Consider the following 17,574-nt stretch of genomic DNA (forward strand, 5'->3'; position numbering starts at 1 on the left):
TAAATAAGAATTGTGCAACCTGCAAGCTGCGTTTCTCTTGGGTTGAGTTGTTCTTGCAATATGCAAATAAGGTAACGTCACATTGTTACGAGCAAGGTCGGATCTGGCCATAAATACGCAGACCGGTCATAGCACTCTCTCTCACTTGTCTCCTCGTTTTGTGTTGTTTGTGTTTGTAAATGTGTTCGTCCATGTCCTCATAAGTTTTTGCTACTGGCCTCTTAGGTGAGGTCTGATCTTTTCTGAATGATTCGTTATTGATGTCTTCAGTTTTGGAAGCGCGTGCTGTCCTGACGTCCATAAAAGTGAAAAGTTATAGTCCAATTTAAGTGGGTCGTATGGTCTCCAAAGCAAAGAAAAAGGATCGTGTCCATCTTCGATATTTTTCCCGGATATGGTGAATTTGGCTCCTAAGGTGTGAACTGACCTGCGTGCAATTCTGGGGAGATTGCGATGCCGTCCTTCTACCTGTGGGGAATTCACTGTGGAACATCGACAGGACTTTTGACACCTGCATGGACTTATTGTAAGATCTTTTTGATTTAACATAATTTAATTTTCTTCGGAGGACCAAACTATTGTAATGTAACCATTTTATAATACATGTTAAATAAATGTTTTTCAGTGTAAAGAATGATTCATGTTTTATTTTCTTCAGGCAGACCACTCCCTCAAATTTTCAGTTGGAAATGAGTTGCCTAATTTTCAGCTTAGCTGTAGGCTATTAGCTCTATAACATCTAAAATTATGTCCAACAGAATGCTTAACGCGGTCCCTGATTAATTAAATGAGATTAACTGTTGTGCTCTAATAGTACTTTAAAGCATGTATTAATCCCCAACAGCATTATGTTTTGAAGACTTTGGTTAGCTGGAAAAAATAAAAAAACATTTTTTTCAAAAATCGCTCCTCAGGGTTTGGTTTTCAAGTGTGTTTGGTACTCATTTTTATTGAGCCACTGAAGGGATGAATGGCTGAGTTGATCATGCTAAGTTTTATTTTAATTGATTTGAAATTTTACTTAATTATGTACATTTTTTCTCCCACTGTTTTTTATTTTCTATCTATAAATTGTCATTTTTTTGCCTTGCACAATAGAAAAAACATTTCTTGGCAGAAAAATGACTTTTTGTTCTTAAATTAATCCCTAGTTTTGAGTATAAAACTTGCTACAAGTCCTGTATATGTAGTATAATATTCTTTATTTTACTTTAGAATGCAGTTCAAGATCTGATCAGTGAAAATAAGCAACTAGATTCACAAATTTTGGATTATGAAGATTATTTCTTGAAGATGACGCAACATATGCAAAATAGAGTTATTGCACAAGAAAAATTGATGGAGAAATTGAAAAAACAAGGTAAATTTTACTATGAAACGGATTACAAATGGGATAATTGTTAAAAATGTTAATAAATGTAGTCATCTTATGGTAAGTGTGTTAAAGACTAACCATAGTGTAAAAACTGGAAGCAGGGCCATCCAAAGGGGGGGGGGGCAAGCAGGTTAATCGCCCTGCAAAATGAGGGGGTGCCGCAAGATGCCCCTCGTTTGGATGGAACCGGAACATGACGACATTCACTGCTGTAAAATTGATGGGCTGTAATTCTCTAGCATATTGCATGAGTAGTAATAGCCCAAGTTTTGCTAAGAATACTAATAATTCAAAGCTAATAAATTAGCAAAGTGTGTTGCGTAAATAGAGTTAGCCATACTATCAATTTGAAATTCATTTTCTGTTTCGTGAATCATCTTAAACTAAGTGACGAAAAAGTCCTATTATAAACAACAATAAGTTTATTAACGGTTAACAATTGTATAAATTAATATCAAAGAAAAAGTTACTAACTCAAAGCCATATTCAAAACTAAGCTTCACCTAAAAATATTTCTAAACTCAATCTTATTTCTGTTTACCAATCCCAATTTACTATTCCTTAAGATCGTGTCGAAAAAGATTTCATGATCTGCATTCCTATATACTAGATACTATTATCAATTCAAGATACTCAACGAATACTAAGTTCGGATAATGCTTGAAAATTCAATCAGATCAATCAATGATCAAAAATCTAGTTACAGTTAATACATCCTGATAAATATGAATGGGGAACTCAATGGCTTGATAATGCCAGAGAGTCAAAAGCCCCTACTGCAATCTACCAGCAGGCAAACCGTGAGAAAGAGGGAATGAGTCAAGGGCTGAATCGCTATAAATACCGCATACCTGATTAGCATAACTGTGTAGTCATATGTCCGCCACATGCGGAAAGAGATGTGTGCAAATCATTCCACAGGGTTCGTACGCTCCGGGAATTCCGGGAAAACTGGGAATTGTCAGGGAAAATGACACTGTCAAAAATGTCAGGGAAAAGTCAGGGAGTTTTCAAATTTTGTCCTCCAAAAAATTTTTTTTCCCAAGGAATTAAGTACCATGAGATCTAATCTTCGTTTTTGTTGTGATTTTATGAAAAAATTGTAAATTTTTATCTAAACCGACGCTGGCACTTAAAAACTGCAATCGAAAAATGAACGTTTTTTTTCACAACGCAAAAATGCGCCAAAAGAGCGAAGATTTTCTTACATGGAGTCAGTGAGGGTAACGCATTTCTTTCTACTACCTAAAGTTTTAGATGGGTTGCCACAACTTTCTGTTCGTTTCTGGGTTCGTACGCTCCAGGAAAACCTGGAATCATCAGGAAAAATTACATAGTCAAAAATGTCAGGGAATTTTTTCAAATGTGTTCCCAAAATTTTTCTTTTCCCAATTTTTTCCCAGGGAATTTTGTTTTATGAGATCTAATCTTCATTTGTATCGATGCATTTAAAAAAAATTGTAACAATTTTAAAGCATTGAAAAAAGTGGCGACCCAAAAAATCTTCAGCAGCCGCCATTTTTGGCTCTCAGTAGTTCCCAAGGGAAAAAAAAATGAGGTGAACAGGAATTATGCACAAACTCAACAGGAGAGAAGACAATTTACTGCTTCGGAAGCACAACCTGTAGATGAGAGGGTCGATTGGGGAAAATCTTTTTTTTTTTTTTGATCGGAAAATCATTTCAGCTATGTGTGAAACGTAGTCGCCATCTTTGGTCATTCACAAGATGGAAGTAGATACAATCCTAAAATGCCTAAGTTTCTAAAAACAAAGCAGAATTGGATGTTTTCTTTAATTGAAAACTGATGAAAATAACAAAAAATGATCTGCAAATTGTTTTTCTATTATTATTTAAAATAATTTTCTTGAAAAATGAAAAACTTTGTTCTTAAAACAGAAGGATAAGATTATATCCTCACTGCCTTGGACGCGAATGTGATAAAAACTTTTCAATGAATTGTAGTTTCATGAACATTTATTATTTTTTAATTGTCTTCATGCGACAAATTAAAAAAGTTATTTATTATTTTTGGGCATAGCCGCCATATTTGGTCATTCCCAAGATGGAAGTACACAAGACTTTTTAAGTGCCTAAGTTCCCGAAAACGGCATTGGATGTTAATTGCAATGCAAACTATTGAAAACAGCACAAATTGTGCCTTTTTTCCGGATAATTTGTAATTGTTTTCTGGAATAATGCAAAATTTAATCTTTATAACTTTTTTGTTTTAATTGATTTATACTCTTATGTGCTAAATACTGACTATTTTGCTTTTATTGTAGTTTTTTAAGGATTATTAATTATTTATTACTACTTTTATACTACAAATTCAAAAATCTACTTATTATTTTCAATTTTTCACTTTGTCGCCATATTTGATCGTTTGCACATTGGAAGTAGACTTAAACTTCCAGAAACAGAATTGGATGTTTTTATCAATGTGAACTATTGAAAATAACATTAAAATGTGCAAAAAGTTATGAATTTTTGAAAATTAACTATCACTTTCTGGAAAAGAAAATTTGAAATTTTAATGTAAGCGTCCTTTAATATGTGGAAAAAAAAAAAAAAAAAAGATTATTGGCATTGGCCTATGATCGGCGGATGTTGATATTTGTTACTATGCATTACATGGTATGCCGATCGATGCAACAAGTTAATCATATTTATTAGAGACGTACCGAGTACTCGGTAACTACTCGGTACTCGGCCTACTCGGCCAATTTGCCGAGTACTCGGTACTCGGCCAAATTCTGATCAGATACTCGGCCAATACCGAGTAGTTGCAAAAAATTGAATATTGTCCAAGGGATACTAAAATTTATTAAAAAAAAGAGCAAGCATTATATTCTGCAATCATTTACAATTAAAATTTATAAGTCAAATTTAAATTTTGAGAATAATGAAATTTGTAATGCTTCAATGGAATAAATCTTTATTTTAATGTCCCCAAAGTTAATAAAACTTATTTATTAAAAAATTACGCAAAAAAGGTAAGTATAGAAAATATGGAATTTTTATATTAAAAATGGATTTTTGCTACAAACAAAAATTAGTAATAAAAATGTAAAAATACCTTTGCTTAAAAAATAAAAGGAAATAAAACAACGTTAAAAGCACAATGCAGGAACTCTGCAGACACGTGTCTTGGCATTTCAAGGAATTCCTTCTTCAATGCACAAAATGGGGGCTCGTAGATTTAAAGGCATCCGACAAAAGTCGAATTTTTTTGTTGAATGTCTTTACATTCTTTAGCTCACATGTTATGCACTGAAAAAGACATTCCTTGTAACGGGGGGTGGGGGGTGGGGGCAGAAACACTTGGGGGGGGGTCTGGAGTGTTCCTGCACATTTGTTTTATCTGCTTTAAAAATTATTTATGTTTGGCGGACTAGAACTATAATTGATTGGTATACGGTGAAACCCCTCCTAACGGACACCCCTCAAAGGCGGACAATTTTTAATTCCCCAGTTCCAATGCAAATAACATTATTAAACCCCTGTCCTGCGGACACCTCTATATTGCAGACAAAAAATTTTTTCCTGTTAGTGTCCGCATTTGAGGGACTTTACTGTAATTTGTTTTAATTCCAACTTGATTAATCATACTTTTTATTTATTTATTTTTAATTTTAAAAATTATATTTTTGTAAAATTTTTGACACAAACAAAATTGTATATATAATGCGTAATTAAATTTCAGCGGGAATTTAGTTTTAAAAACTATTATATGGACAAGGAGGTCTATACTACTATTCCAATAAGTTCAAAATTCATCACATGTGTGTCGGTGGTTCTTCTTAAAACATAATTGGTACTTGGTAACTCGGCCGAGTAGTGAAAGGCCGAGTACTCGGTAACTCGGTACTCGGCCGAGTAGTGAAAGGCCGAGTACTCGGTACTCGGCTACTCGGCCAAAGTGCTACTCGGTACGTCTCTAATATTTATACTGAAATTTAGCTTTGCATTTTGCTCAATATGTTTTGTGTAACCTTCTAATAAGAAAATAAAAAGAAGTATTGTAAACCAAACGCGGATGCTAAAGGGCTGCTGCAGGACTACAGCAAAATGCTATAATATTACACATGACATCAAAGAAACGCTAAAATAAGTTGAAAGTACTCTGTTTTCAACAAATAGTAAACAATTTTGAACAAAATGTTTGAAAAAAACTGAAAATATTAACAGAGAAAACAAAGGAAAAAAAATTCCAAGTTAAATCTAAGGGGAGAAGTTTCAGTTCTTCTGCATCTCTACTTTAAACAATTTTAATTATTTTGAAAATGTTACTATTTAAACTTAAATTTTGAATGAAGCGAGTAACCTGGAATTTTCTAAAAAACAACCTGGAAAAGTCAGGGAATTTTTTTTAACCAAAAGTGTATGAACCCTGATTCCAGAACTTCATGGAACACAATGGAACTTCATGACGTCATCTTATCTTTCGATGCCGGAAGGCGAAAGAAGAACTTCACAATTTGTTTTCATTCTTTATCGTAAATGAGTTACTGCAAAAGTTGTTTGCTTAGCAAAGCGATGAATTCGTAATGTTATCATTACATCGCGAACATTCACATTAAGTTTACGTTTAAATAACTTTAATTGTTTGTAAATTCTGAGATACATGTAATAAATTACTTTCATATACTTAGGATAAACTTAGTGTTATCTGAAATGAGGGGTGCCGCAAAGCGCATAAAATACCCCGTAATATGTACGATGCAATGGTATAAAATGCCCCGGGCGCGTTCAAATGCCCCATATATAAAATTATGGGCGCCGCAAGGCGCCCCCTCAATTGGTGTATCATAGATACAGTCATAGACACACAAAATACAGAATCGTTGCAATGATTCTCTATTTTGTCCTAGGACATGAAAAGATTCCTCTCTTAACACTAGAATTACGGGAGGGGCCATTTTGACTCCAAACTTTTTTTTGCTAACTGCTCCTGTAATTTCATGAAAAGCTTAATCCTTCCTTGAATTTTCCTAAATCATTGTGCTGTGTAACAATAGAAAGTTTGCAAGAAAATTGTAATTCTTTTAACCCCAATTTAAAGGGTGACAACTAAAATTGCAGGTAGGTATCATTTTGACCTTTTTGTGGAAAAAAAAACTGCAAATTTACTGATGCTGAAACAGAGCAGAAACTCAAATGTCTTTTTGAACATTGAAGTTTTTCTTTAGAACATATCATTTTAAGAATTAGAAGCATTTATAATGTTTTTGTACATAAAAGGAAACCTTTGCCGTTCTAAAATGCAACTGAAACAGCAGTTTTTTTTTTTTTTTAAAGGGTGTTTTAAACTTTTTTTAAATGTTTCATTATGTACACAGAAAACCTCTATATTTTTTAAATAAACTGCAATTATTATAAATATGATAATTATAAACTAATTTTTGCAAATATTTAACATTATGTAGGGAACTATGCAAATTTTTTCTCAGGTGTCGAAATGACCCCCACCGTATTTCTAGGTATAAATAATCGCTGTAATTCTAGTGTTAACCCCTTGAGGACCAGCGCATGGAAAACGAAGCGCAGCTACGGGACCGAACGTTCCGAAATGGAACGCCGCCATCGGCCCGAGCATTTACAGCAGTTAAGCCTAACTGAACAAAAATATTCATATAAAATCAGCATCTCAAAATAATGACTTGAAATTTTAAATTTGCTGTAACAATATACTACTGATTCCTAATTACTAATATAAAGACTATTACATTATTAGAAGGGATAGAAATAAGTAGAACACTAAAACTTTAACTATGTGCACAAAGTTAAATAACATGTGCACAAAAACAAAGTTAGAGTTAGACATCGTGAGTGTGCAATCAAAGAAAAAGAAATGTAGCAAAAAAATATGTTCCTTATGTAAATTTAATTAAAACAACTTAGGTCAACAAATTTAAACTAGTTCAATTCCCATGCAACAAATCCCAAAATTGCTTCATAATTCTCTCGAAAACATTCCCTTTCACTCACTTCGCTAACCATTTTTATTGCAATGTTCCAGTCTCCAAATGAAAAAGAATAAATAAAGAAGAACAATATCAGAAAGGATTCAAAAATAATCATAAACTTCAGTGCCGCTTGAAATCATTAATGTACTCTCATCGACCGGGGAATCCCAAAAGTCTGGAACACAAAAATATTTTAACCTTCCTCCCCTCCCCCATAATTTATTCAGCTAGATGCATATCTCTTTAGCTAGATGCATACTCGTCACAAAAAAAGAGAAGCAAAGATATAAACAAGAGCAATTGAGACCTCATAAATCATATACGCAGAGCAGTGATTCACTGATGTTTACATAAAAAAAAATCTCTCCCATTGAGAGGCCAAAATAAAAAACTAAAACCTGTACATGAAGGTCAAATACCATGTGACTCGAATAAGATCAAAGTTATAGCCATTTAGCGCCATCTATTATCGTTTAAATATTCATTTAATTCGTTCCGTTTCGTGAAAGCGTATATGTGACGCTGGGACGTCAGCGTCGATCAGAACGCGTAGCGGTTACGTGTCACTGGGCTGATAAGAGAGGAATTGTTGCGTAGCGTCCGCGTGACGCTGGGTGCGAACGGGTTAAGTCTCCAAAACATTCGTTTCCTTTGTATCATTGAAGCAGATACTTTTTGAGAATATAACTATTTAGAATCAAGTAAAAGGCACGTCTCCTTTGTCTAGTTTTCATTTAATCTTGAATTCTGCCTCTGCATGCAGTGACGTAACCATAAAAAATAACCATAAAGTTTTAAGGGGGCATATTGGAAAAACAAAAAAAAATTTTTTTTTTTTTTGATCGGATAGGAAAAGTGGTCAAAAGCTATCCGGTCAAAAATTTGAAACTTTTAGTTTCAAAAACCCAAATTTAGTAGTTTTTTGCAAGTGCTGTTTAAAAAACACATTGCTTGTGATAATAAAGAAAGGTGCATGGGGACCCTTGCACGAATATTTTCTTAAACATAAATCTTAAAACCCAATTTTCAAGACCATATTTTGTAATATTAGGGCTAGTGATTTTTCGAAATAAAAGCTCCAAAAACGTAATTCTGAGCGATTTTCGATGTTGCTGAGTGTTTGTGGGCTTCTCCCCTAAATTATTGATGCAAATATTTGATGCAAAAGAATAACATCTTTGTTTATAATATATTTGAAAGCTGGTACTAAGTTGGTACAAGTAAAATCAAAAAACTCTTAAAAAGAATCATTGGATAAGTCCAGATCGAAATTTAATGTTATGTAATTTACTTCGATAAATACATTTTCTATTTACAATCAGCAAGTTATTTATTCGTGCTCTTAGCTTGATCAATATGAATAATCAATTCAGTTTTGATTGTTTGTTTTTTATCTAGTCGGATAACATTTTACAAGATAAATATTTAGATTTTTATGATTTTCATTTTTCGAAAAGTTTTTGGTTCATTAATGTTTCACAAATATTAGAAGCAGATTCATGGCTTGTGTTTTAATTTTAATTTGCATTATGCATACCTCTCTGATTATTCTGTTCATCAATGTAGAAAAAAATTAAAGTATGTATTATGAACTGATGTTATAACTAACTTGATTTTTCTGTGTGTATAGGGGAGGGGGGAGCCAGGAAACCTTCAACCCTGGCGCGGTCAGCCCTTGGGACGACCCTGACTGGAGAAACGAATTTACGATTCGATCTCGACCTTAGAGCAGTAATTAGAATGGAGGGAGCAAGTCTAAGCATTGGCTAAACGGGAGCATTGGCTGAGCAAAAGCTTCTGTTAAGAGCTTAAGTCACGTGACTCAAAAACAATGAATGGTTGGTACGGTTTGCGTGAAACTAGCTAATGAAACCTGATTTTTTCCCAATGTTTTTTATTAAAATCTGTCATGTGACTTGGGATCTTTCCTTCACAAGTCTTTACTCCCTCCATTTTATCTCTTCTAAATTATCCTGACCTGGACTTTTAATGTTCGGTAATTGAACTTGTTTTTTACTCTTTGTTTTCAATTTGAAGAAATCAAGCTTTTCTTATCATAATTATTTATGTATTCATTTATTTCAAACATAGTATTCAACATATTTTTTCAAATAGTTCTTTATTGCTCCCACTCTTTTTTTTTTTTTACAAAAAAGAAAGGGGGGGGGGACACTGATCTTCTGCTTTAGAAAACAAGATTATTTGGGTTCAAGTGCTAATTTTCTGACATTGAATACTTTTAAAACTATGGAGGGGGGGGGAGAATCAAATTATTGCTCAAGTCCAATGAGTTTATTATAGTAATTATTCTGACAGTCCTCTTGAGATTTTAAATGAACTATAGTGGCATGCAAGGGCACTCATATGGGGGGGGGGGCAAGTGGGGGCTCAAGTCCCCCACCCCTTTGAAATTAGAACTACCTTGCTTTTAGTACTTTTTTCTTTGCTAAAATGTAAAAACATTTCTCCTCCAGCAGTTAATGAATAAGTTATTAAAAATGTCAAATTTTAATAACTCTAATCTGTACTGAAATCAGTTTTTATGAGGAAAATATCCTGCTAAACCGTGGGGAAAATATCTGAGCCCCCCCTTAAAACTTTGCATATGGGCGCCCTTGGTAGCATATGATTATAGCAGCTATGAATAAATGCATTATAAGTGTTCATTTATTTTCCGTTTCTACTCTTTTTTAAAAATTTCATAATGCGCAAATATAAATTAAAACATTTTAATATATTTTTAAAACATTAATGTAACTTAATTTACAGAACTTGGCACTCAGATTAATATTTCAGTTATTATGTTTATTAAATTAATATTCAAAATAGCAAGATGTGTGAGAAAGTAGGAGATTAAAGTGATAGATATGATTTCTCAAACTCTCACCCTCCTTATCAGTAGCAACCTAGCCATTAAAAGAAACTTTTCACCATCAGGTACCACATTATAATTTTTTCTGTATATGTCTTCATTTACTTGGTATTTGTGTATAAATTGACTAATGACTATTAGCCTGAGCCGTCCCTAGCCCGAGAGCTATTTGAAGCTACAAAGCTTTAGAATTGGGCTGAGCCCAGCTCATTTGTTCTGACGAACCAACTATCTTTTATAATTAAAAACTGAGAATATGTATCTATGTTTGTATGTCCGGATTACTTCTTCCAAAAGCCAGTAAACTGACCATCGAACCAGTGTATTGATGGATTAGTAATTTTCCCGTCTTTATGTTTGGCTATTTAACATAATGCTCCGATAATAATTATCGGAGATATCAATTCAAAACTATTATTTATGATACTTAGATTTCGACATAAAAATCCCTGTTTTTCGAAGGCTTTCCTTCGTTTAAAATTTTATTCAGTGCTTCCTCTCAACTTTACATAACAATGCTTTTATTGAAATTTGTAGCGTGAAGAAAATCGTTGAGAAGAAAGATCTGTTGCTTTTTTTTTACTTGAATATGAACACATGAAATTATGGGTTTTGTTTTGAGGCTTTTCCTGTAATCAGGGGGTTTAAAATGTTTCCTTTTAGGTTATTTTTCCGGAATCTGCCGCAAAATTATAGTTTTTTTTGTTGTTGTTCAAGTGTGATTGTTGAACACGTATTACTTGATGTAACTTTTATTTTCAAGGTAGACCGTGCAAAGCCAGGTGACGCAACTAGTCTTTAATAATGTGTAACCTCACCATTGATATGCACTTCATTTTTCATGACATATTGTATATTTAATGTCACATTAGGTATTAACACATATTATATACAGAATAACCTTAACCTGGACTAGGATCATAGACATTCAATACAGTCAATTCTGGACCAGTGAAATGTATCATTAAATTGATGAAATCGTTAAATCGGGTATCTTTAAGTCGAAACTATACTGTAGTTTTATATGTAATTTTTATTCAAGTCGAATCAGCGCAGAATAGTTTTTGCAGATTGAATTGTGAGCATTTCAAGCTGCCATTGTTATTACTCTCTTATAAATCTGACATTATTTAACAGTAGTTTTTGATAAAAATTGCAGGCATTCTTTTTGGAATTACGAAGGACTGTTTCTTCAATAAAAGACTTATTTCCTTTGTGCCGCAGTGTATTTTGTACTTACTGTTAGAGTAGAAGCCGGTTAAATGAATCGGTGGTATATTGAATTAACTGCTTAAATGAATCAAATCATCAAAAACAGAACCAAATCCAGCTTTATTGAATCAGCCACTTTATTGGAATCTGCTGCTTTATGGAATCAAAACTTTAGAACAAACGTGATTCATATAAATGGCAGCCACTGTATCAATTATTTAATCAAGATTTATGCATTGTCTGCAGAGCCAATGTGTCATATTGGGTCTGCAAACAATGCATGAGTCTGCACAAACAAGTAATTCATCCATGTGTTTGGCACTGGGAACTCTGAAATGTCACATCGTGTAACAGTTACACATCCTAAATGCACATTTTAATCTCTAGAACAATAATGTATTATACTACTCTTAATTCTTACTTGTAAATTATATTTACAGAATGTGAATTGGAGAAATTAAAGAATGAAATTTCTCAGAAGCTTGCAGTCTATGATGCTCAGGGCTTTGACGGAAGAAAGCAACAGCAGCATTTTAATACCCTGAAACAGGAGCTGCATGAGAATTACGAACAAAAAGAACTAGTTTTCGATGAACTGAAAAATTCTTGCTGGGAAAAGGAGATACAGTGTACAGAAACTATAGAAAAGGTACAAATAATTGGAGGATCTTATAAAATATTTGGGTTTTGCAAATATTTAAAAATCGCTCAATTGTGAGTTCGTGTAATTTAATACTAGTAACTGAACAGTATTTCAGCCAATACAGAAATAAAAAACAGTACAAACGAAAACATGTTGTCTGGTTATAACTGGTTTAAAGCTTCTCTTTTCATTTTATTTGAAACTAGTTGTACCTGCAGGGCTTTGCTTGTGGTAGAAAGGTAAAAGTTCATTTGGGTTTCCTGTATATTTAAAACTAACTTCTGGTTATGCTCATAGTATTTTTTTCTCTCTAGATCTTTATATATTTTCAGCAGATTTAAACATTTAATACTACTACTAGTTGATTAGATTCTATTAGATCAATAACTGAGACAACAAGATTAACAAGAGAATAAAAACATGGTTTCATGGGCTCTTGTATGTTTATCGCTGAATTTGACACTTCATTTTCAGCTTCAAATTTTTCAAGAAATCTCTTAAGTTGCTGTCACCCATTTATGATACCATTTCCGTCCCATTACTCCTGGGATTTTACTACTTAAAATTACAGTCAGACTCCGATTTAACGAATTCACTGGGACCGAATGCATGCTCTTCTTCGCTGCCTGCCTGTATGTTGGTTATTTTACGTTGCTTGAATGTTCCTCTTGGCAATTCAAGTCATGTAAAATAAGAAAGATTACAGTAAAATAGGTAGGCATTTGCACAAGATTAGACCATTTGCTCCTTTGTCTTGACTCTTTGTTTTTCAAGTAATTAGTGTACTATAATCAAGATTTCAAGAAGAAATCATTATATTTTAGATTATATTTCAGATTAATTTTGATTATGCCTCCAAAGTAATTACTTTTTCATGTTTTTAGTTTAGTTGCTCAAATGGTATGTTAAATTCAAACTTGATATTTTTACATCGTATTATCCGCAGATTATGCAAAGCTTTTTTTTCTTCAGGCTGATTTTCGCACCTGCGGATTACAGGCCGCCTGCAGATAATACACAGGAAAATACGGTACTTTTTATTCAATACAAGGGCGTCCATGTGCAAAATTTTAAGGGGGAGCTCAAAAATAGGTTTAGCGCAGGGCTTCGCAACCGTTGTGCCGCAACAAGGAACCCGGTGTGCCGCGGTCTTTTCATAGTTACGTAAAAAGAAAGAGCCCTGACATATTTTATTTTAAAGTTATGACCGAATAGCGTTTGTATCATTCTGTATCTTCTCAATTCACCCTGTCGATCATGTGCAATAAGACATACCCGACAAGGGGAGAGGAGGGATTTGCTGCCCCACCTCTTTTAAACTTCTTGTGATCCTATTACTTTCAGTTTTTGAAAACAGATTTAATTTCGACAAAATCAACTGTACAGATTTTTTTCTAAATCTTTCGCAAATGGAAGTATCGTCCCCTCCCCCAGGAATTTGATCCCCAGCTTTAGCTTTTGTTTTCCTCTTTTCACTTCCGATACTAATTTCCTTTTATCATAGTTTCTTACAGCTCGGCTCTGAGCCTTAGTAAAAAAGAAATTAAAACCATACACTGTCAGCTTTGGATGAAGTCGTTAAAATTGTGAATTTCATAAAATCGAGGCTATGTAATTCTCGTCTTTTCTCTGTACTTTGTGAAGAAATGGGGGCAGATCACCACTCTCTACTTCTTCGTATAGAGTTTCGCTAGCTTTCACTGGGTGAGATACTATCAAGAATTTTTGAACTGAGAGACGAGGTACAAGACAGATATTGACTGGGAAAACTAGCGTACATGGCTGAGACGTTTTAGAAAACCTTAACGAATTGAATCGGAAAATGCAAGGACAAGTAGAGAATTTGGGTTACATGTATTGACAAGCCAAACGGGTTCAAATCAAAAATTCAGCTGTGGAGAGAAGTAGTTTGTGGCTCATTGGACATGTTCAAACGGACTGTCAACATGGTATGTGAAGAAAATGGCATGGAAGAAAAGCTGCTGATTGTTGTGGCAGAACATTTAGTCATACTTCAGGACAAGTTTAAGCACTATTTCAAGAATAGTAACATGGAACTAGTGATGTTCCGCGTATCCGTATCCACGGATATCCGAGGGAAAATAAAGATCTGTATCCGTATCTGTTACTTTTTTGATGGATCTTAAACGGATCATTTCTATTCTAAAATTTTTTAAATATTTGAATAAAATACTCTAAAATTCCGTTTAAATTAGATTTTATTCCCTATTTAAATTATAAGGTATCATTTCAGAAGACAGTTTTTATCTCCCCCCCCCCCTTGCAAAAAGGAAGGGGAAATAAGTTTTATAAGTGTGTATCAGTGTGTCTTTTTGTGGCATCGTAGCTCCTAAACAGATGAACCGATTTTGATAGTTCATCTTTGTTCTAAAGGTGATTTGATCGAAAGTGTTCTTAGCTTGGCCTTGTTTTTGTAGAACTTTAATTACCGGAGAGATTAATTAAAAACCGATTTAAAACGGTTTTCACAATTACAGTAGTAAAAATTTACCCGTAAGTTAAAAAAGGTTGTCCCTAATTGAAAGAACAAAGTTTTCTGCGTTTGATATTTATTTGAAAATTCCAACTTATGTACAGTAGGAGCTATAATCTTGTTAAGTAAATTTTAAATGCAATTCTAAGCCTTTATACGCGTGATTAGTAGCGATTTCATAGTCGGAAGATAAAGAGAAAAAACTCGATGATTTAAAATTTTTACCTGCTGTCAGTTCATATTTGTTAACAAATGTGTGTTCTGACCCGCGAAATTCATCTTAATATGAGGTCGGCACTCTGGGACATGTTATGCTTTTTTAATTTTTAATTTAATATTAGTTTTTGTTATTGATTTGGGGTTTTTGTTATTCTTCATTTTTGTTTTTCTCTGTATTCTTTAAAAAAAGTGAGACTAAATTCTCTATTTACTGTTTGTAAAGGTGTTCCCGGCTCTGTATTTCGTCGGTCGGAGAAGTTCGGTGGAATGGGTCAGCGCTGCATTTATGCTGAAATAAAATTCAAAAATTTATTTCTAGCCTTTCCAGTAGTAGCTTTACACTCTTACTCCTGTATCCTACATCTACGGAGTAAGCTAAAAATAATTTTTCACATTCCATCTAAGCATTAATGCAATGACCCATTCCTTCCAACTCTCCTTCAATTTTAACGGAGATTTTTTTAAAGAGTAAATTATAGTCTTGATTATATTTCTGCCGCAGTTGACATTTTTTGAAGAAACTGCCATTATTCTGACGGGAATTCCTTCCGTAATAAATTTTACACTTGGATAGTTGAATAGGGTAAGAGATCCGTATCTGTATCCGCGGATCTTGACACTAATGATCCGTATCCTAAACGATCCGGCACATCACTACATGGGACAAAGTGTGACTGGATTCGCGATCCATTCTCTTCATCTGCGGATGCATCAGTTAAAGACCTTTCTTTGAAGGCGCGAGAAGAATTTATGGACCTCAAGAGCCACCATACTCTTAAACTTAAGTTGAGCGAAGTGCCTCTGGACGAATTTTGGTTGCTGGTTAAAAATGAGCATTCCACTATCTCTTGTCTTGCTATTGATGTGCTGCTACCATTTTCAACTTCATGTCTTTGCGAACTCAGCCTCTCAGCCCTCGCACTTATAAAAAAAACAGTAATAGATCATCTCTAAAGAGCCTGGATCAAGAACTTCGTGTAGCGCTTTCCAGCATAGAACCGAACATCAAACGTCTTTGCAAAAATTAGCGTCAAACGGAATTTAGGTACTTGGTTTTAATTTCTTGCTTGCTTCTTTCTTGAAACATTATTTGATAAATGGTTTAACTGCAGTATGCACTTTAATGACAAGTTTGACAGAAATGCTTTGAAACATATGAAGCATAATTTTTTATAAATAGCTATAGTTTTGTTGTTCATTATCAACCTTAATACATTCGAAATATTTCTGTTTTCTCAATAAATTTAAATATATTACGTTTATTATAATAGTTTTATTTGTATGGAAAAAAGTCCCCCCCCTCCATCTTTTTATCAGTGAATGATGAAAACATTTCTATATTACCATTGCAAAATTAAGTTCAGTGCGCCCTGTTGATCAAGAAACTTCTTAAGTGTGCCGCAAAGTAAAAAAGGTTGAGAAGCACTGGTTTAGCAGAATATTTTCCCCATGAAAACTGATTTCAGTACAGATTAGGGATATTAAAATGTGACATTTTTAATAACGTATTCATTAATGGCTGGAAAAGAAATTTTTATTCATTTTTGCAAAGAAAAAATTACTAAAAGAAATGAAATTCTAATTTCTAGGGGAAGGGGGCTTGAGCCCCCCTTGCACCCTATATGGGCGCCCTTGATTCAGTATTCCACAACTTACCACTTAATTTGAAAATTTAAATTACTTAGAAAAAATGTTTGACAATTTTTCTTGATACTTGACTAGAAATAGTTCTTTTTCAACTATTTGGAGTGAAGAAAATACTGTGTCTTTGCAACCTGCTGCATGAGATGTGTTTTTAGTTTCCAGCAAGATTTGTTGATTTAAATCAATTGAGTTTTTTTAAATCATTGATTTGAATCAAGTGATTTTTGTAATCAAAATCCTTAATTAAAATCAGTTAATTTTATTTTTATAACTTGATTTTGCATTTTTGGAATGTGTTGCTCTAAATTTAGTTACACTGCATTATACAATCTTAACTTCAACAGGTAAAACTACATAGATCCCTCTTGATGTGTGTGCAACAGATTTTCCTTCTTGCAATATTGCTTTTACTCCAAAATTACAGTTCAATTCAGTATAGAACCAAATAAAAAATTTCAGTTTTTTCTCATACACTATCACTGATATAATTAAGAAAAGTAATTGCTTGATATATTCTTTTACAATAAAATGTACATGATGATGGAAACCATATTTTTAAGCAAAGCATAAAACAAAATCACTTCTTATCAAAGTATTATAACATATTTATAAATCTTAAAAATGTATTGAATAGTTAGAGAAATTATCTTAGTTTGAAAAGTTAGCTGGATAGATTCATCTACTCTATGAAATATATTATGTTTATAAATGTAATGTGATAAAAAATCAGACTTTTTTTTAAAAATACAAATCACGAATCCTGGTTTCCAGGCCATGTAAAGCATTTGAAAAGATAACAGTTCTAATGGAAGTTTTGCTATTGCTTTCTGCATCAGAACCACTATTTGTTGGTTATGCTCTCGCCCTTCAAAAATGGCTGATTCCGAGAAAAGTCTTTTTTCTGCTTAGGACAATATGGATGTAACATGTGGATGTAAACAATCCAATATTTCCTTACGCAAATTTTCAAAAATTTTTTTTCAACTGTTAAAATAATTTGTTATTTCTGGGTTTATTATTCGATAATAGGGATTTTTGCCTTCATTTTAGTCTGGGAGAAAGAAAAATTCGTTAAATAGAGGTTTGTTAAATCGGGGTCCGACTGTACTTTTACAAATTTATCCTTCAGACCAATCATGGGTCTTAA

General features: G+C 33.4%; 1 protein-coding gene across 1 annotated transcript in view; it reads left to right on the forward strand.

Moving 5' to 3' along the window:
• Nucleotides 1-17,574, forward strand: part of LOC129233496 (kinetochore protein NDC80 homolog) — a 91,156-nt gene that overhangs the window by 41,996 nt on the left and 31,586 nt on the right. Inside the window, exons 8-9 of the mRNA XM_054867515.1 lie at nt 1,216-1,360; nt 11,868-12,076. Coding sequence (XP_054723490.1) covers nt 1,216-1,360; nt 11,868-12,076 — 354 coding nt within the window. The remainder of the gene's footprint in view (nt 1-1,215; nt 1,361-11,867; nt 12,077-17,574) is intronic.

The sequence above is a fragment of the Uloborus diversus genome, unplaced genomic scaffold, assembly GCF_026930045.1.
Source record: "Uloborus diversus isolate 005 unplaced genomic scaffold, Udiv.v.3.1 scaffold_469, whole genome shotgun sequence".
Lineage (NCBI taxonomy): Eukaryota > Metazoa > Arthropoda > Arachnida > Araneae > Uloboridae > Uloborus > Uloborus diversus.